General features: G+C 44.1%; 1 protein-coding gene across 1 annotated transcript in view; it reads right to left on the bottom strand.

Annotated features, from left to right (window-relative positions):
- PKD1L2 (polycystin 1 like 2) overlaps positions 1 to 21,968 on the bottom strand; it is a 163,557-nt gene that overhangs the window by 131,865 nt on the left and 9,724 nt on the right. Inside the window, exons 5-13 of the mRNA XM_040329156.1 lie at positions 19,907 to 20,054; positions 17,455 to 17,681; positions 14,860 to 15,264; positions 10,917 to 11,015; positions 10,306 to 10,331; positions 6,330 to 6,447; positions 6,010 to 6,217; positions 2,436 to 2,550; positions 823 to 967 (exon numbers count right to left, since the gene is read on the bottom strand). Coding sequence (XP_040185090.1) covers positions 823 to 967; positions 2,436 to 2,550; positions 6,010 to 6,217; positions 6,330 to 6,447; positions 10,306 to 10,331; positions 10,917 to 11,015; positions 14,860 to 15,264; positions 17,455 to 17,681; positions 19,907 to 20,054 — 1,491 coding nt within the window. The remainder of the gene's footprint in view (positions 1 to 822; positions 968 to 2,435; positions 2,551 to 6,009; positions 6,218 to 6,329; positions 6,448 to 10,305; positions 10,332 to 10,916; positions 11,016 to 14,859; positions 15,265 to 17,454; positions 17,682 to 19,906; positions 20,055 to 21,968) is intronic.

Below are 21,968 nucleotides of genomic sequence, written 5' to 3'. Positions count from 1 at the left end.
GTTTATGAATCATTGTGCCGGGCTCTACTATCGAAGATGATGGGCACTCTAAATTGCATAATTCACCATATTTACATGATGTGTTTGGGCAGTGATGCCACCAGGAGTCCCAGGAAATAAACCTCCCAGAAGTTAAAGTTGGCACTAAAATTCATAATGAGAGAGCTAAAGGATTCAAGCAGAGACCCAACCTGAAGTAGGGGGATCTTTTATTCATTTAGCTGTCCTCCATTCATAGTTTGATTTTCATTGCTAGAAGCGAGAATACAGAATCTATGATTGCAGGAGGGGTGCAGAAAGGGAAGACACAGTCGCACTCTTGATGATGATAGGCCCAGCTGCTTTTATTAACCCTCACAGCATTGGAAGATTACCACTGCTGGGGTATGTGGGAGGCAGAGAATGGAAGATTTCAACTGAGACAGGAGTCATCAGCATAAGGGATGCTTCTCATTCAGGCCCCGTACACACGGCCGAGGAACTCGACGTGCCAAACACATCGAGTTCCTCGGCGTGTTCAGTCCTGGAGCCACCGAGGAGCTCGGCGGGCCGAGTTCTCCCATAGAACAACGAGGAAATAGAGAACATGTTCTCTATTTCCTCGCCGAGGTCCTCGTCGGCTTCCTTGGCCGAAAGTGTACACACGGCCGGGTTTCTCGGCAGAATTCAGCTCTGAACCGAGTTTCTGGCTGAATTCTGCCGAGAAACTTGGTCGTGTGTACGGGGCCTCAGTATAAGTATGGTTCTACGTGCTGATTTAGAAAAAAAAATACCTAAACTTAGGCTTTAATATATAGAAAAGTTTTCAAAAACAACACTTACCTATCAGCTTTATTCTGAAAGCCCCTTGGGATTGGCTCTGTAGAAAGGTGCTGTTTAATACAAGTGTGGATGTGTCACTTTGTAACAAAACCAGAGAGCTCGGCCTAAAATCACGCAGACTGCACACAGGAGGAAGGGACACAGACTGCAAAAAAAAAAAAAGGATTGTTTGAGCCGTGCTGAAAAATATATGAAGTTTGAATACTACAGTCAATGTGCAATTGCATCAATTAAGTAATTAAAGCACTATTTGTATCTATAGCAAGAGGCATGCACCCCATTATTATTTAAGAAAAAACGACATTTAGAGCCGGTTCACACTGGGGCGACACGTCGGGCGGCTCAGCCGCCTGACGAGTTGCGTCCCATTCTATGCAATAGTTCCGATTTAGAAAAAGGTTCTTGTACGACTTCAGGGGCGGCTCGGGGCGATTTGCATTGACTTCTATACAGAAGTCATTTTGCTAATTGCCTCTGAATTCGTCTTGCAGAGTCGCCCCCGAAGTCGTGCCGCCCCGGTGTGAACCGGCTCTAACTAAGAGAGACAAATTATACATTTAAATTGTTAGTACAGCGTACCTACAGCATGTTGTCCAGTTCTGGGCACCAGTCCTCAGGAGGGATGTGGAGGGATGTGCTGGCACTGGAGAGAGTCCAGAGAAGGGCAACAAAGCTAATAAAGGAACTAGAGGATCTCAGCTAAGGGAAAAGACTGCAAGCATTGAACTTATTCTCTCTGGAGATCAGAGGCTTGAGAGGGGATATGATTTTAATGTACAAATACCGTACTGGTGACCCCACAATAGGGAGAAAACTTTTCCACGCAAGGGAATTTAATAAGACACGCGGCCATTCACTAAAATGAGAAAAGAAGCGGTTTAGCCTTAAACTGCCTAGAGGGTTCTTTACTGTAAGAGCAGTAAGGATGTGGAATTCTCTTTTTCTTAAAGAAAAATATTAGATAGCCACCTAAATGACCACAACATACAGGGGTACACAATGTACTATTAACATAAAAAGGCACACACAGGTTAGACTTAATGGACTTGTGTCTTTTTTCAACCTCATCAACTATGTAACTATATAACTATGATCTTCTCTGCTGCCCTATTGTGTTCTGACAGGGGAACAACCCCCCCGGGGAACAACCCCCCCCCCCCGCCAGAACACTTTGGTCAGCGCTCTCATCCAATGGCTGACAGTGCTGATCGGGACCTTTTTTGGTCATGACCCTTCGACAGAAGCAGGCCGAATTGCTGGCTTCTGCCGGACCGGCTGCGGTACACACAGTTTCTATTTAATCGGTCAATGCCGACAATGTGGTCGTTTAGGTGGCTAATAGTTTTTTTTAATTATCAATGCTCCCCTCTGAAACCACTGCTTGTGGAAGAGGATTCCACATCCTTACCACTCTTACAGTAATGTCGGCGGCAGACTTTGCAGGGACTTTTTCAGAAGTAAAAATAGTCCACTGGCAGGCTTGGTGGTTGGAACAATAAAAGATGATATTTCACTGGTTGTTATGGGGATTAATAATATGTACCTTGTAATTCACATGATAACATTAAGACCAGCATCTGTTACTACTCTAAATCTAACAACTGAAAACTAACCTTATTGAAGTTATCCTGAATGTACCAGGTATATGTAACTGCATTGCAGTTTTCACAGGAAGCATAGAGCACCATGGCCTCAGAAAGGTTAACATTCTTGCAGTTACTCAGACAGCTGAAACAAGAGAATCATTTGTAAATATATAACCTCTACAAAATAATTTTATGAAAGAAGTCCAAACAAGACAGAAATTTAGAATCAAGAAAGTTAAGTACATGAAGAAGATAATGAACAGCAGGGCGCTGAGGTCAGTATCAAATAAAAATCCCTTTATTAAAATAAGCTGACTGCATTTCAATGGTATAACCTGGCTTCTCTGTGTGTTTTAGCCTTTAGTTAGTTTAGGACTTTAGATAGACTGCTTCCTTCTTTTTCATGTTCCCTCAGCAAGCTGCTAGCCTTCGAGCATATGGGTGGGAAAATAAGTGTCTCTTTACACATCAAATAACCAGTAAACATCCCATGTACTGCATTTTAGCAAGTAAAACTAAGTTGGATTAGCGTGTGTCTTATTGCTGTCTGTGGGGGTGCTCATTCCCTGCCAGTGAAGGGGTTAAACACTAGGGGGCGATGAAGTGTGTCCTAAGGAGTGATTCTAACTGTGGGCGGCTGGGCTACAAGTGACACGACAGTGATCACTGCTCCCGATGACAGGGAGCAGTAGATCACTGTCCTGTCACTAGGCAGAACAGGTTAATGCCTTGTTTACATAGGCATCTCTCCGTTCTGCCTCTCCGTGAGACGATCGCGGGTACCCGGCGGACATCGAGTCAAATTCAAAGAAACGTACAGGGGTACGTTGCTTTGTGCAGCCATGCCATTCTGCCAACTTATATGTACAGGCGGCAGTCAGCAAGTGGTTAAGTCTTGGAGGTAAAAAGTTGTATCCTGTTTTTCTGGAAACAGACACCATCTTTGATCTCTGTTTGGTTGTAAAAGGTTACTGAAATTAAAGAAATGAAGGAGCTGGTGGCCATGGAGAGAATTCCTCAAAAAGTGGTTCTACTGGCACAACTTTACTTTCTCTGCTGAGTATTCATACCTGTTGCGTTAAATTGACGTCCTGTGACCGTACTGGTTTGCCGTACCCCCCCTTTCCCCCTATATTATTTTATCTTTTCAACTTTTTCTTTTCTTTCCTTTCTGTCTTATTCATTCTCTTCTCCGATATTTGAATCTAATTCGAAAAACACAGGGTACAGAGATGACCGCCCAAGTAGTCCCCTGGGGTTACTTTACATCATAGGCGTGTGCACAGGGTGTGCCACACCCTAATCACACCATGGTGTACAGATGCCCCCTGTTTGGACCCCTGATATTTCCCCAAAGACCCCTAATGGAGCTGCTAAATAATAAAATAAAAAAAAATGAATTAACCACTTAAGCCCCGGACCTTTAGGCAGCTAAATGCCCAGGCCAGGTTTTGCGATTCGGCACTGCGTCGCTTTAACAGACAATTGCGCGGTCGTGCGACGTGGCTTCCAAACAAAATTGGCGTCCTTTTTTCCCCACAAATAGAGCTTTCTTTTGGTGGTATTTGATCACCTCTGCGGTTTTTATTTTTTGCGCTATAAACAAAAATAGAGCGACAATTTTAAAAAAAATTCAATATTTTTTACTTCTTGCTGTAATAAATATCCCCCAAAAACATATATAGAAATTATTTTTTTCCTCAGTTTAGGCCGATACGTATTCTTCTACCTATTTTTGTTAAAAAAATCGCAATAAGCGTTTATCGATTGGTTTGCGCAAAATTTATAGCGTTTACAAAATAGGGGATATTTTTATTGCATTTTTATTAATTTTTTTTTTTTTACTACTAATGGCGGGGATCAGCGATTTTTTTCGTGACTGCGACATTATGGCGGACACTTCGGACAATTTTGACACATTTTTGGGACCATTGTCATTTTCACAGCAAAAAATGCATTTAAATTGCATTCTTTATTGTGAAAATGACAGTTGCAGTTTGGGAGTTAACCACAGGGGGCGCTGAACGTGTTAGGCTTAACCTAGTGTGTGTTTACAACAGTAGGGGGGTGTGGCTGTAGGTCTGATGTCATCGATTGTGTCTCCCCTATAAAGGGGATGACATGATCGATGCGCCGCCACAGTGAAGCACGGGGAAGCCGTGTTTACATACGGCTCTCCCCGTTCTTCAGCTCCGGGGAGCGATCGCGACGGAGCGGCTATAAACGAATAGCCGCGCCGTCGTCCCGGATTGCTCACCGAGGTAAGCCACCCGCCGCATGCAGTGGGGGGGTTCCGACCCGCGGAAAGGCAAGGACGTATATATACGCCCATCTGCCTGTCCGTGCCATTTTGCGGACGTAAATAGTCGTGCGGCGGGCGTTAAGTGGTTAACAAATTTATTTGTAAAAAAAACAACAAATAATAATAAGAAGAATAAAAACTACTGACACCGTCCACTGCCCTACTGACCAATCACTACCCTACTGACACTGTCGCTTTGGGGTGTACACCCTAATGCTACAGGCTGTGCACACCTATGCATGTACTGTCCGTTCGATGCCTTTAATGCCTCGTACACACGGCTGGACTTTCCGAGAAAAAAAAGTCAGACAGGCTTTTTTTTCAGAAAGACCGGCCATGTGTAGCCTCCATCTGACTTTTTTTGTCGGAAGTCCGACGGACCTTAAATAGAGAACCTGTTCTCTTTTTGTCCGTCGGACATCCAATGGGGTCACGGCGGACTTTTGCACGGTCAAAAGTCCGACCGTGTGTACGAGGCATAAGGGACATTGCGTGGAAGCACACTGTGCATATGTGGTAGCATGGTTCCTTTTTGCTGAACCCTTGTATGGACATGACGCTATCTCTGATGCAGAGGCGTATCTAGTAAAAATAGCGCCTATGGCAAGCCCTGAAACTGCGCCCCTGTCGAAACATTTGAAACCCATCTTTCAGATAACCTTAACAAAAAAAAAACAGCTAACAAACCTAATGATATTTATCATCCCTTTTGATACCTAGGGTAGTGACATATGCTCATGGAGAAATCTGGGGTTTATTAGACCCCTGATCCCTCCTTTGTCCTCCAAGGCCAGGAAAATGCAGAACTAATACTGGAAGTGATGAAATCTTCATCACTTAAGGCCTCAGTTTTCACAGAGGAGAGGGAGAAACTGATGTTCCTCCTTCTTTGTGCGCTGCCAATTCGACCAGATGGAATGGGAGAGCCTGGGAGAACAGGGGAGGGGTGTGGCTGAACGCAGCAGGGATAGCGCTGCCATTGTCCATTAGCAAAGCTGCTGAAAAGGAGATCCTGCCTATGCTCTGGAGGAGGAAAGAAGAGACCCTCAGACCCTCAGACCCTGGTAAGTGCCTTGCTGCCCAGCCACTCAACAGTGCCCCCTTCATATGGCGCCCATGGCACTTGCCATGGCTGCCATACCCTAGATACGCCAATGCTCTGATGTATATGCTATGCGCATAATGCGTTCTCTGTATTGTTACCTTGTGCTGAAAATAAAGTAATGAAAAAAAAAGTCTTGGAGGTAAAATACATTCATAACAAACATGCAGGACACAACAGTAGTTTTGTATGCTGACCTGATTGTGGGTCGAAGTTGGTTCTTGGCGGTCACATAGAAGCATTGTTCATCCTGCACTGTCTCCCCATCACTGAGAACTACAGCAGCTTGGACAGTGAACGCGGCATTAGGGGGTGGCAGGCAGGCAGCAGGAATCACAATCTTATTTGAGGTGGGGTCAATTATATTCAGTTTTAAACATGCAAACCATCCCGACCAGCAAGATCCTGAAGGTACAAAGACATGGAGTCAGTCTAGGATCCTTGTCAAGTATTTTGACCCATTTAGTAGTTTTAAAACAAATACTCTGATTATTAGGTTATATTACTACCCACTTACCACACGACCAGGTGATATTATCAGTAATGTTGCTCCATACTTGCAAACTAATATTGGAAAATGGGTTGACATGTCTGCGGGGCTCTATTTGCATTGCCCAATTCTTTTTAATGAATTCCTGTAAGAAATTGTGAGAAGCATTATAGTAGCAGCACTCTGATACATGCCTATGGTCCTCCTAGACCAGTGATAGCGAACCTTGGCACCCCAGATGTTTTAGAACTACATTTCCCATGATGCTCCACTACACTGCAGAGTGCTTTAGCTTTAGCCACATGGGAAATGTAGTTCCAAAACATCTGGGGTGCCAGGGTTTGCCATCACGGTCCTAGACTTTAAGATTTGAGCTCTACTAAAATTGCTAGCACTGACCACAGCAGGGGTTGGTGTGATTCATAAGATTTTTATAATATGGATATCGACTATATGGATGGCTATTCCCAGATTTAACCACTTCCAGACCGCTGTACGTCTTTATACGGCCTAACTTTAAAGATAGATATCTCGGTAACGGCAGCAGCTGCTGCCACAACCGAGGTATCTATCTTTAGTGTCAGCGGTCCGGTACATGATAACGGCGGTCTCCGCGGCGGATTCGCCGCGAGATCGCCGTTATCGGCGGCGGGAGAGGGCCCCCCCCTCCCGCCGCTCTCCCGCGCCCTCCGCCGCTTACCGGAGCCGTCGGTAGCGGCGGAGGAGATCGCGACCGTTCGGCAGCTGTGCGGGGTTGCGAGTGAAGGAAAAATCTCCTTCGCCCGTCCCCATAGCTCTGCTGGGCGGAAGTGACGTCAAAACGTCAGTCCCGCCCAGCCTCTTAAAGAAACATTTTTTTTTTTGTCATTTGAAAAAATGACAATTTTCAATTTTTTTTTTTTTTTTTTGCATTTAAGCCTAAATATGAGATCTGAGGTCTTTTTGACCCCAGATCTCATATTTAAGAGGACCTGTCATGCTTTTTTCTATTACAAGGGATGTTTACATTCCTTGTAATAGGAATAAAAGTGATAATTTTATTTTTTATTTTTTTTCCAGTGTAAAAAATAATAAAATAAATAAAAATAAATAAGAAAAAAAAAAAAAATTTTTTTAAAGCGCCCCGTCCCGACGAGCTCGTGCGCAGAAGCGAACGCATACGCGAGTAGCGCCCGCATATGAAAACGGTGTTCAAACGACACAAGTGAGGTATCGCCGCGATCGTTAGAGCGAGAGCAATAATTATAGCCCTAGACCTACTCTGTAACTCAAAAAATGCAACCTATAGAATTTTTTAAACGTCGCCTATCGAGATTTTTAAGGGTAAAAGTTTGACGCCATGCCACGAGCGGGCGCAATTTGTAAGCGTGACATGTTGGGTACTATTTTACTCGGCGTAACATTATCTTTCACAATATATAAAAAAATTGGGCCAAATTTATTGTTGTCTTATTTTTTAAATTTAGAAAAGTGTTTTTTTTCCAAAAAAAGTGCGCTTGTAGGACCGCTGCGCAAATATGGTGTGACAAAAAGTATTGCAATGATCGCCATTTTATTCTCTAGGGTATTAGAAAAAAAAATATATAATGTTTGTGGGTTTTAAGTAATTTTCTAGCAAAAAAAACTGTTTTAGTCTTGTAAACACCAAATCTGAAAAACACCCAAAGTAGAGAAGTGGTTAAGGAGAAGTAGGATCTTTGGTTGTTACAGGATCTGTGCAGTACCTGTTTATCTTTACTTATAGCAGAAAAAAGCAGTACTCAGTGTGCACCCCAAAATAATACCACAACACACACACCATTTATAGAGGCTGATATACCTATGTCTGGAGGACTGGCAAGCATGGCACCATGGGGAACTTCTCCCAAAGCTCTGGGCACCAGATGTTAGGGGGTATTATTCTGTTTTACACCCAAGAGTTGGTACCACCAGTGAGTGGTTATTTTTAAGCAACCTAGTTGTCCTGGATGGGGCAGTTAGGTCGCTGTCTTCTGCCCTCTTAGCTACCAAAGCAATTCTTTTTCACCTTTAAGGCCCCGTACACACGACCGAACATGTCTGCTGAAACTGGTCCGCGGACCAGTTTCAGCAGACATGTTCGGTCGTGTGTAGGCCCGAGCGGACAGGATTCCAGCATACATTTGCCCGCCGGGCCTTTTTCCAGCGGGCAAATATTTCTGGACTTGTTTTAAAACAGCCCGCTGAAATCCTGCCCGCTCGGACATGTTCGGTCGTCTGTACAGACCTACCGTACATGTCCGAGCGCCCGCCATCCCTCGCATGCGTCGAATGACTTTGACGCATGCGTGGAAGCATTGAACTGGCAGGGCCGCCCACGTCGCTGCGTCATCGTCGCGGCGACGGCGCGGACACGCCCCGCGTATTGTTTACGCGCGGATTTCTGTATGATGGTGAGTACAGCCACCATACAGAAATCCCCGGGCAGACATGTACGGTGAAAACGGTCCGACGGACCGGTTTCATCGTACATGTTTGCTCGTCTGTACCCGCCTAACTGTTTTCTTAACAAGCATAGGTGTAAATCCCACCACTTATTTTCCACTTAAACCCATTTACCTAAACACAATTATGTTTCATATAAAGTATGCATGTCCAGGGATGCTGTTAGAAATCATGGGGCCCCGAACAGCTTACCCGACAGCCCCCCCCCCCCCCCCCCCAAGTATGTGGGTGAAGGTGTACAGCACCAAACACAGAATGTGTGTATTTGGGCTGCTTACTCACACCTGCATATCTGTCAAATTAGGACCTGTGGCTGTGTTTGTACAGCCGCTGAGGCCCCATAAAGTAACAAGTGGCTCTAGCTGCATGAACAAATCACCCATTCAAAATGGCCAGAGTACCAAGAGATTGAAGACAGATTCCTCAGTCTCTTTTTCTGCAGCCTCAGCTGCACAGCAGAATGAATGAACAGGAAGTGCTCTGTACAGAAGCCCCTTGTTCATTCACATACTGTATCATAGTGAACACAGTTCACTATGATTCAGTTATAAACACAGAGACAATCGGTACCCACTGTTCACTGTATTAATTCAAGAAATTAAGGGGCAAATTAATATGACATGTTAACTCCCCCCCCCCCTATCCTGGCACCCAGCAGTGCTGCAAGAGGGGAGCACAGGGGGATCAAAGTGGAAGAAAGGGAGGGTCTGATTGTGGAAGGGGGTGAATATAATGGCGGGGGCAGTTACTGGAACTAAGGGGGAGGGAGAGGAGGAGAAGATGGTTGCGATGCAGGAAGAGTCACGGGGGAGAAGTTCCAGTAATTTTCCCCCCACCCTGATGGTCTAGTGAACTGTCAGGCAGATCTTCTCATTAGGAAACTTGCCTGGGTTTGATTAGGTGGAACAAACCTCTCCCACTATTATTATTTCCGATGGGGTAAAATCCGATGGAATTTTCCGTCGGAATTCCAATGAAGCTGACTCACATCAGTCTTGCATACACACTGTCAGACTAAATTCCGACCGTCCAAAACGTGGTGACATAAAACACTACGACGAGCTGAGGAAAATTAATTTCAATGCTTCCGAGCATGCATCGACTTGATTCTCAGCATGCGTGGGTTTTTTTCTCCGTCGGAGTTGCACACAGACGATAGGAAATTCCTATCGTTTTTTTTTCCATCAGAAAAAAAGCAAACATGTTCTATTTCTAAACACCGACGGAAAAAAGTCTGATGGAGCCCACACACGATCGGAATTTCCGATGAAAAAAGTTCATCCGACTTTTTTCTTAGAAAATTCTGATCGTGTGTACGCAGCATAAGAAGAACTGTCAGGTTGTATTGCTGTCTGTGCCTCTGATTATCTTTCACCTAACTTTTTGTGTGGACAGCAGGAGAAAGCAAATGCCCCAACAAGTGTATAGATACTGTAGATAAAAACCTGACTAAAAGTTCCTTCCCAGCTCTACCCAACACCAAAAACACATATTTTTTATAATGTAAGATGAGAATTGTGTAGTAGATGAAACTGCTGACCTTGGTCTCCTTTTCTCTATGTGTCCCTGAAAAACAAAAAGGATAAATATTACATTAGTTCCAAATTAATTCATAATACATATACACTGATGGAGTCCAAAAGCGGAGATGAGAGCCAGGAGGTTATACTAAAGCAGGGGTCTCCAAACTATCTAAACAAAGGGCCAGTTTACTGTCGTTCTGACTTTATGGGGGCCGGACTGTGGCCAATGCCCCATCATTGGTTTTCGTGGAGGGAATAGTGCCCTATTAATATCGGTGGGAGGAATAGTGCCCCATCCTTGGTGTCAGTTGTGGATGCAATAGTGCCCCAAGGGCCGGATAGAGGCAAGCAAAGGGCCACATCTGACCCCAGGGCCGCAGTTTGGAGACCACTGTACTAAAGAATACACACAACATCGATCAAATGTGCCTTTGTGGCCTTTCGCTCGCTGTTTTGTGCATTCTTCAATAGAACCTCCTGGCTCTCATTTCTCATGTGTGTGGCATCAAGCAGTTTCTATACAATATAGATTTGATTCATACTTAAAAATATACATAGTTATGTAGGTATAACTAACTTTTGCCTAGCCGACATTATTCTAAGATACAGTTTTGAAAGTTCTTATTACCTTCATGTATAGTAGAGTTGGTTATTACAGTAATGTGTCCAATTTCCAAACTTGCATTAGAAACTAAATTTTCAGCTATGATTGTAACCGTATATGTACCTGTAATTACAAGCAATATATAAGATAAACATGCAATCATTCTCTAATTAAAGTAGTATAAATAGTGATGTATAGGACAGGTTAGCCATTTGCAGTGTATTTATCACAGAACAGAAATACATGTACTCAGGAGTAGACATGGGTAATTAATTTTGTTTTGAAAATGTTCATTATATAGAGCTTTGGATGTATCCGAATCTCCGGATCACAATAGTAACGAATTTCAACAAATTCTAATAAAATTCTAACAAAAACAACAAATTCATTTGTTTCCATTCATTTTATTTGGATCCAATAGTTTTGGCCTTTTATTAATGTTTGAGGGATCTGACATTAGGAATGATCTGAATTGATTCGGATCTATTTGGTTTTATTCTAGTGAGCGCAGCGTGAAATTGGTGGTATTTGATCACCTCTGTGGTTTTTATTTCTTGCGCTATAAACAAAAGAAGAGGGACAAGTTTGAAAGAAAACCAATGGCCCGGATTCACATACAGCGGCGCACATTAATGCCGCCGTAGTGTATCTCCTTTACGCTACGCCGACGCAGCGCAGAGAAGCAAGCAATGAATTCACAAAGCCAGTGCTGCCAAAACTGCGCTGGGTTTCCTAGGCGTAAGCCGGCGTATGTGAAAGTGGGCGTGAGCCATGCAAATGAGGCGTGATCCCATGCAAATGATGGGCCGAGCGCCAGACAGATACGTATAATGAACGGCGCATGCTCCGTCCCATGGACACATCCCAGTGCGCATGCTCAGAACGTTAATTTAACTTTCTGTGATGTTCCTTTATGTATTTTATCAGTATTATTATAGGGGACTGGTTTTACGAAGAGGAGGAAGCCTGCGGGAGCAAGGAATAAGGTATTTCACCTTATTTATTATCCCTTAGACCAGTGTCTCAAGACACCCTTTAACCACTTAAGCACCGGACATATTGCTGCCTAAAGACCCAAGGTGTTTTTACAGTTTGGGACTGCGTCGCTTTAACAGACAATTGCGCGGTCGTGCGACGTGGCTCCCAAACAAAATTGGCGTCCTTTTTTCCCCACAAATAGAGCTTTCTTTTGGTGGTATTTGATCACCTCGGCGGTTTTTATTTTTTGCGCTATAAACAAAAATAGAGCGACAATTTTGAAAAAAAATGCAATATTTTTTACTTTTTGCTATAATAAATATCCCCCAAAAACATATATAAAATTTATTTTTTTCCTCAGTTTAGGGCGATACGTATTCTTGTACCTAATTTTGGTAAAAAAAATCGCAATAAGCGTTTATCGATTGGTTTGCGCAAAATGTATAGCGTTTACAAAATAGGGGATAGTTTTATTGCATTTTTATTAATTTTTTTTTTTTACTACTAATGGCGGCGATCAGCGATTTTTTTCGTGACTGCGACATTATGGCGGACACTTCGGACAATTTTGACACATTTTTGGGATTTTTGTCATTTTCACAGCAAAAAATGCATTTAAATTGCATTCTTTATTGTGAAAATGACAGTTGCAGTTTGGGAGTTAACCACAGGTGGCGCTGTAGGATTTGGTGTACACTGTGTGTGTGTTTACAACTGTAGGGGGGTGTGGCTGTAGGAATGACGTCATCGATCGAGTCTCCCTATATATGGGATCACTCGATCGATGCAGCGCCATAGTGAAGCACGGGGAAGCCGTGTTTACACACGGCTCTCCCCGTTCTTCAGCTCCGGGGAGCGATCGCGACGGAGCGGCTATAAACAAATAGCCGCGCCGTCGTCCCGGATCGCTCCCCGAGGGGACCCGACCGCCGCAAGTCGCGGGGGGGGGGTCCCGATCGGACCCCCGACCCACGTCTAGGCAGGGACGTACAGGTACGCCAATGTGCCTGTACGTGCCATTCTGCCGACGTATATGTACATGCGGCGGTCGGGAAGGGGTTAAAATTATGGACAGTCTCAAGGCAACCCATTCTAATATGTGAAAAAGATTGTAATCATTTTACAAAATGCAGCAGTATCAACACACGTGGGACACCCAATATTAGATGTGATTTATTATTGGAAAGCAAAAACAGTAAAACCTTGGTTTGAGAGTGTTTTGCAAGACAAACTATATTTTTTCATAAATTTTGACTTGATATACAAGCGATGTCTTGATATAAGAGTAGCATCATATCACAACTGAGTATAAATGAGAAGATTACAAGCATGTTTCCGGAACAAATATTGCTCGCAATCCAATGTTTTACTGTACACTCTTGCACACTAGTACCGACTAGTACTCCCCTTCCTCAGTTTCTCTCTATCACTCAGCTAATGCCCTGTACACACGATTGGGCTTTTGCCCAACCAAACTCACATTGGAATTCTGACGGAATTCCATCGGAGGAAAAGAGAACATGTTCTCTATAAACTCAGATGGAATTCCTCAGAATTTCCGATGGAAAAACTCTGATGGCCATACACATGTTCGGAATTTCCGGTGGAAAAGGTCTGTCTGACTTTTTTCATCAGAAATTCTGATCGTGTGTACGAGGCATAATGTGACCCCAGTGTTGAAGGAGAGGGACAGGGGAGGGTCAAATAAGGATGCTGTGCAGCAGGGGTCAAGTCCTGGGGAAAAAAGTGTGGGAACTTCCACCCAAGATCCAAGATCCACTCCCCCACCAAAAAAAAATAAAAAATGATACGCTCATATGCATAATTACTAAACCGCAAGCAAGTTCTTTTTAAATCCCGCGATAACTCGCGGCAGACCTCTGCAATGTCTCCTGGGAACAATGACAAAAGCTCCCAGGAGACATTGCGGCATCGAGGAAGTGACGGAATACCCGCACACTACCCGATGAATCCATATACAGGAAGCGACCAGTAACATAAAGGATTACTAAGGTTCGCCTGCCCCTGACAGTGACTCGAGCTGGGCATCGCCGCTTAGTGAAGGATTGGCTCGGGTGGCTCGGCTGCTCTAGTCCTGCAAAGGGAACTGCGTTCCTGCTGTGAAAAAAGTGCAGGAACTCCGTTCCCACGCGTTCCCACAGGACTTGAGCCCTGCTGTGCAGACGAACAACACCCTTCTTATGAACACTGATGACATCACTGATTGTTAGGACGCGAGTGGCTTTGTGTAACTAAAAAGGGGGCTTGATCCACCTGTTGGCCTGTATAAAATTTTGGGCAATTTTTGCCAATGCACACCTGAAGAAACCTCAAAGCACCCCAGGGTGCCTGAGCACCCTGGTTGAAAAAGGCTGCCCAAGACTAAATAGACATTTAACACTTCCAGCATGACTTCATCTTTAAAGCTTATCATCTACACAATATTTTTTATAGTTTTAAATTAATTTCTAACACTTTGGTTTCTAGCAGGCAATTTTTTAAATCATTATAAACACACAATGGACTCACTGCTGCATGAGTGTGAAATAAGAAATATCTTAATTTTCCCTAGAAACTTTCTTCCTTTATTTTCCTAATTTACTCTAGAAACAAGTGAAGCCTCGTACACACGACTGAGAAACTCGACGTTCCTTGTTAGGCTGTCGAGGATCTCGCCGAGCCAAATTTCTCCATTGCCGTCGAGGAAAAAGAAGACATGCTCTCTTTTTGGCTCAACGAGATCCTCGACAGTTTCCTCGTCAAAAAGTGTACACACGACCGGTTTCCTCGGCAAAAAAAAAAAAACAGCAAATTTCTTGCTGGTTTTTGCAGAGAAACTCGGTCGTGTGTACGAGGCCTGAGGGAAAATCTAAGAGCTTGGTCAACATAGATATGGATATTTCAGATGCTTCATTGAGGAGGCCCAATGTCCAAAAATAATCTACTGCCCAAGCTTGGACATTACAAGACATTCGGAATAGAAGCATACCTTCCACATTGAGAGAGATATTGGATATCTGTGTCTGTCCTGTTGGGCTTTCTCTGGAGTGGCTGAAGGTTCCATTAGATCCTTTGAATTCAATCTTTAGTTCCATTGGTGCTCCACGAGACACAGATACATGTATCTGCAATTCTTTACCTGCTTGCAGTCTGGTGGTGGACAGCTGTCCTTGCAAGCCAGATACTGCTTCAATGAGTTGGACAATGATACTGGTATTGAGTCTCAGAGAGGTGCGATCACTGGATGCCACTATTTGCAGGTGATGGAATCCTGGACCAATGAGGTGCTGGGATGCTATTTCCAGGGTCAGATTATATGCTGGGTCTCCAGTCTGTACACTGGACTCCGCCAAAGTTCTATTGTCTGCTAGCAGAGAGACATTCATATTGGTGCCTGTAATGGTGGAATATAATGGAAAAAATCATCAGTAAGTTTTTACATTTGTCTGGTGAAGTCACTCAATCTGAAACCATAGGATTTGGCCAACCAGCAATCCCACTTTAGGTTTGTATGTATGCTCATGAATTATATTATGCACTGGCTTATTACATGGTATCTCTCAGAGGTGAGATCCCTATGCTCTATTTATTTACTATGCTTCATAAAGCCCCATAGAGTGCCCTCCATTCATAACACTATTCTCCAGAGCAATCCCCTTCAGATATTGTATGCTCCTGTGCTAGGGATTTATAGCCCCAGGGGTAAAACATTAATACATGTAAAACATTTAGGCCCAGATTCACAGAGAGCAGGGCGCACATTACGCCGCCGTAGGGCAAACAATGTATGCTACGCCAACGTGGCGCAGAGAGGCAAGCACTGCATTCAGCAAGCTAGTGCTCCCAACGGTGCGCCAGCGTGGCGTGGGTTTTGAAGGCGTACATCGGCGTAAGTGGAAGTGGGCATGAACCCATGCAAATGAGGCGGGACCCCATGCAAATGATGGGCCGAGCGCCAGACAGGTACGTATTACGAACTGCGCATGCTTCGTGACGACAGCACCCCCCCATGCGCCTGCTCACAACCACGTCGGCACAACTGCCTAAGCTACGCCGGATCACTGCGTAAGCCGTGAACATAACGTACGCCCAGCCAGACACACGTCCAACGCAAAATACGTCGGCTTGTGTTCCCTGGTGCAGACCTGTGCATGTCTGTTGCCGGGTTGCACCTCCTTTATGGGGCATAACTTTAAGCCGGACGTACAACTTACGCGCATCTCGCGTAGCATGCACCGGGCACACGCACGTTCGTGAATCGCCGTATTTCCCTCATTTGCATATTTGAATGGCTGATCAATGGGAGCGCCACCATGCGTCCAGCCTAAATGTGCGCCCGCCCTACGCCGGCGTAGGCAAGTTACGTCGGCGGGGTAAAGCCTGTTTTTAGGCGCATATTAGTTTGTGGGTCTTGCGCACAGATACGACGGCGCACATTTGCACTTACGTTGGCGTAACTTGTTATACGTCGGCGTAAGTGCTTTGTGAATCTAGGCCTAAATGTACTACATAAATAGATTTTTTGCCAGGTGAAAATATAATACTAAAACATTTCTGCTGTGTAGTCCATTGTTAATCCTTGTAGGGCTTCGGATCATGGCAAGGCTTAATCATTAACAACTTGATTTAAATAATTTAGAATTAATGCTGAAAGAATGTGGTGCAAGTCTCATCGTATCTCCATATTGATGTCCAATAACTAAAGCCCTAAGGTTTAGTTACTGGACATCAATATGGAAATACGATGAGACTCTACACTCCCTTATGACTTCTTCTAAAAAATAGGATTTAAAATCAATATTTACACATACACAGTTTCTAAGGGCCAGATTCACAAAAGGGATACGACGGCGTATCTGCTGATACGCCGTCGTATCCCTGTTTCTATCTATGCGACTGATTCATAGAATCAGTTACGCATAGATATCCCTAAGATCCGACAGGTGTAATAGTTTTACACTGTCGGATCTTAGGATGCAGTACCGCGGCCGCCGCTGGGGGGATTTTGCGTCGTAAACTAGCGTCGGATATGCAAATTAGCAGTTAGGGCGATCCACGAAATTTTTTCCCGTCGTTACGTCGCCGCAAGTGTTAGTTTGCCGTCGCAAAGATAGGGTACCTTTTACAAAGTGTAAACTTAGTACACCATGTAAAAGTATACCCGTCTTTCCCGCGTCGCTTTCGATTTCTTTTTAAATTTTTTCCGGCGCAAGTCTTTTTTACCCCGTCGTGATTCACAAAACGTTGGCGCGTCGTAACTTTGCGCAAAGCACGTCGGGAAATTTGCGACAGGAGCATGCGCAGTACGTCCGGCGCGGGAGCGCGCCTAATTTAAATGGGACTCGCCCTATTCGATTGGGCCCGCCTTGCGCCGGACGGATTTAGGATACACCGCTGCAAATTTCCAGGTAAGTGCTTTGTGGATCGGGCACTTAGCCAGAAAATTTGCGGCAGTGTAACCTAAATCGGTTACGTTACGCTGCGCCGCCTGGCTGTGAATCTGGCCCTATGAACCTTTATACAGGCAGGGAATTCTGGGATTACCAATATTGTGTATAATTATGTAAAGGGCCTAATTTCTCACCTGTATTCAGCTCTATTTGGATCCACATGGCCTCCCCATACACAGCCACACAGATCCCATCTTTGTACTCATGCTGGCTGAAACAGCCACTGACCCTTAGGCTGCCACTGGCTTCTTCCACTATAACGTTTCCCTGTGCTGTCACATGCCATTCACTGGTGGAACACTCCACAAAAACAGCAAAGTCTCCAGGGGAAGAGTAACTGTGTATTATACTGCTAGAGACACTGAAAGACAGACACGGGTTAAATTAATTAATTTGTATCACAAGGAAGTCAAGCAAAAAAGGAATTCTGGTTTGTAGTACAATATATAAATATGTGCATTTATTGGGCATCGATTTGTCAACTAGGTAGAAAGATAATGAAGAATCACCATATCCCAGGAGGCAATGGACTTTTTCTCAGAAGTGCTACCAGCCAGCACAACCTAACAATAAATGGTTAATAACATATAGATCTAAAACATAGGTCTCAAAAGAGAGGTATGGCCAAAGATTTTTTTGCCATACTTCTCTTGTTGGTCACAGAAGTATACTTACGGTACTTTTGTTCTCCTGTGACCCAGAGTCAGCTGGTAGTGACGGGGCACTGTGTCAGTGCTGCGAGTGTGCTGGCGGGCGGGTCAGTGGGCGGCTAGACACTGCTGTGGGTGTGCTGGCGTGCGGGTCAGTGGGCAGCTAGACACTGCTGTGGGTGTGCTGGCGGGCGGGTTAGTGGGCACCTAGATACTGCTGTGGGTGTGCTGGCGGGTGGGTCAGTGGGCGTCTAGACACTGCTGTGGGTGTGCTGGCGTACTTGTCCGTGGGCGACTAGACACTGCTGGCGGGCGGGTCAGTGGGTGGCTAGACACTGCTGCGAGGGTGCTGGTGGGCGGGTCAGTGGGCAGCAGAGCTTAATGAAAGAGGTCACGGCGCCCTCGCTGACAGGCGCTTGTGACTCCTCTAGGAAGACACATCGGGGCAGCTGCTGCGGCAAAGCACAACGGTGCTCAGGAAACTTTGGCGACCCCTCCCCTCTGGCGCCTGGGTGCAGTGCACCCCGTCTCGGATCGGCCCTGCGGGGCAGAGTTGCTCCAGGCTCAAGAAGCATCCCGACAATATTGTTGGAATTCACCACGCTGCCTGATTGACAGCTGGCTATGCATTTCAGAGTACATCTGAGAGCCAGAGCAAGCCGCTACCATCCCCTCCCGCTTGGCACTCCAGTGAGCACTGGAGGGGCAGAACGCAGAGTAGTGACTGATAGTCACTGCTCTATGCTTGGAGCAGATCGAGAACTAAGTGATCAGTGGTCATGTGATCGCTCAGTTCTCTGTCCTAGACATGGGACATCTGCAGCATTACACAGATCGTGCAGCATAGAGTTATGTATGTGTGTTTACCATCATGACAATCTCTGCAGTCACGTGCAAAAAGAGGAGGGGGTGGCTATTCGATGGTTTCTGGTTGGTCTTTAATGTGACAAAGTTTGATACGCATCTGGGCATGGCTAGGTGGCAACCGGATGTGACGTCAGGACAGGAACTGACAGTGACGTAGCGGCCATCCCAATCAGTTGGAGGTGGTGAGAACACTATAGTTTGACATCTGGCGCCATTATCATGATATGGGCTTGTTTTTTATGGTCGAAATGTGAGTGAATTTCTTTGAATAAAAGCGGGTATCTTGAGATGTTACATCAATTGAGGCGTTTTTCTATTTCTTCTACATGTGGCTATAAATATGAAAGGCGGAGTAATGAATTGAAGGTGATATTTTAGTTTCCGAGGTGAAGTTTTATCATCGTTAAGCGCTATTGCCAGTCATGAGAATGAGAGGCAATGTGGTTCGGTGAGTGATATTCTAAAGGCAGAGGGACCCGCACTTTGGCTTTGGTGGTGGACATCGGGTGTATCATCTCCAGCGAGAAGAGACAAAGCGCAAATCACTAGAACTTTTATGGACATGTGTTATCAATTTATGATCATTTATTTTTATTTTATTTATTTTTTACAATTACGCTACTGTGGAATATTATTACAAATATTACTGATGATTTTTCACCTTTTCAAGCATACTTTCCTATAATGGACAGTTGCCCCCTACATTCTATGTAATATAATTGTGATATACAGTATATATGCAATGATTTTAATAAAGACTAATTTCTCTTCTTTAATGGCCTTAGCCATTATGTAAGGCTGATGGCCTTAGCCATTATGTAAGGCTGATGGCCTTAGCCATTATGTAAGGCTGATGGCCTTAGCCATTATGTAAGGCTGACCTCAAAGGCTGAACAAAGGTTAAGTAAGTTCGTGGTTACTGTCTTTTAAAATGGAAATTCAACATTGTGGTAGTCATAAGTCACGTATTGAGTAATAATCTTCTTTACATGATAATGAGCACGTAGCAGGAACTCATCTGTGCCACCTAATTAATCTGCTGTAAAGATTGCTGTAACGCTCCACTTACTTCTCAGGCTGATAGGGATCAATAGAGTATCCGTCTCCAGTGTTTATAATGCAGGAGAGATTTCCAGTGAAGGGAGTTAGGAGCCAATTCACAGTGATTGTGATATTTTCAGACACCAGACATCTATCTGGCAATTCAAGCTGCAGACCTGAGAACAAAACAAGCTTAAAGTGGAGGTTCCATCAAAAAAACAATTTTGCTTTAAACTGTAGCTTACGACTAAAAAAGAAAACATTTTTTTTTTTTTTTTACTCATCTGGAAATGCCTGTTGCTATGCGGTCCCACGAAATCTGCCTTTGAAACCACCTAGGATTCTGACATCATCTCCCTCTAATGCTCCTGGGAAATGTGTGTCATCATTTCCCAGGATGCAGTGCGCTGTCCAATGATCACTCCCCATCCAAGACTTCCAGGAAGTAAGTGCCTGTAGGCTTCACAATGCCCACAAGCAAAATGGCAAAGGTGTAGATATAGTTTTATAAATGATCTTTTTTGAATATCTATGCGGATCGGCGTCGGATTGTAAAATAGTAAGTGACCAGATTTATATTATAAAAACGCAGGATGAAAGGACATACATTTAAAAAATGCTAATTGTGGTTGGAACTCCGCTTTAATTTAAAAGCCTTTAGCTTAAAGCTGAAGTTTAGCTACAGCTTAAGAAAGGTACATGTACTGAAGGATGTCCCACGTCATGCAGGCAGTAGAAGTCTTCTCTACAGGGTGCCTAGTCCTCTTCCTGGCACTGAACTTTCAGTGCTGCAATGGTTAATAGCTTCAGGTCTTTGGGTTGAACTGCATTAGAGACCATCTAATGGGGACCTGCTCCCTTCCCTCTCCTTCTCCATTGATCAAATACTGTATATTTAACTGTTTACACTGAGTGGAACATGACCCACACCCTCTGAATGGGGGAGACGGTTCTTTCAAACTTCCCTTTTCAGAGATTATTCAGTATATGCAATTAATTATCTTTTCTCAGTGGTGGAGGGAGGAGTCATATTATATTATAGTGTATCTAAAACTCAACTCTCCTAATGTTCAATACATATCACCAAAACTTGAAAATCATTATTGGATACCTCAGGGGACTAAGTGCATGGAGCAACAGATAGATTATAATATATGGAAAATATCCAGCTCAGTGAGAATGAAGAAGGGGCAGTGGCTACTGTGCTGTAGCCTCTTCATTAGAATTCCCATAAATTGGGCTTCAGCCTGGGATGAAGCTGGCACAAAGAGACATAAAAAATGTGCTTTTCACAACTTCACAACCTGGCCAGAGATCAGAATGGGGCTAAGTGCTAAATGTACTTGGTACCCTGGGGAATTTAACAACAATTTTTAAATTCTGTAAAAAAAAAAAAAAAAATGTAATAGCCATGTAAATATGAAGTGTTTCTGAAGAATATTATGCATGTGTTTATCCAGCCACAAAGTATAACTCCCTTTTTTTCATTTAGTCGGCTCTCTAAACCTACTTATAAAAAAAACATAAACTAAAGTTGACCCCAAACCAATATAGATTTTTAAATTCTACCGGTACTCCACCTAGTATACTGTAATGGGGTAAGTTATTCAAGTAACTATAAGTTAGCTGTCTACTACATACATAAGACAATAGTATAAAATCATAAATTTTAACATGCCAATCCATTGTACAATAATTGTGCACAGTGGGGGACCTTTCCATTCTGGCTGGTCATTGAAATAATTCATACCCATGATATGCCCTAACTGCAGTCTCTTTGAGGCATTACACACTGTCTGCCTAGAGAGGAAGGTTTTGACAGCGTGCCAGTGCAGATGGCCAAAGCCCAACCCAGAGGTACTAAAGCCCGCAATAGAAAGATCGAAATTCATTGTTTAGCAGGACCTGACTGAATTTAGATCCATACTGTATATGGATAGGCTGGTTGTACTGAAGTCGATATATCGATCGACTTCAGTACAAACAGCCTGACGTTTTTTTCCATACAGTCCCTGCCGACTGCTATAACTGCTGCCAGTGATTCTTGTGTTCTGACGGCAGGGTACCTCCTGCTGTCAAAATACAATAGT

Source organism: Rana temporaria, chromosome 11, assembly GCF_905171775.1.
Source record: "Rana temporaria chromosome 11, aRanTem1.1, whole genome shotgun sequence".
Lineage (NCBI taxonomy): Eukaryota > Metazoa > Chordata > Amphibia > Anura > Ranidae > Rana > Rana temporaria.
The sequence above is the reverse complement of the archived record's forward strand: the minus strand, read 5'-3'. Positions and strand labels throughout refer to the sequence as shown.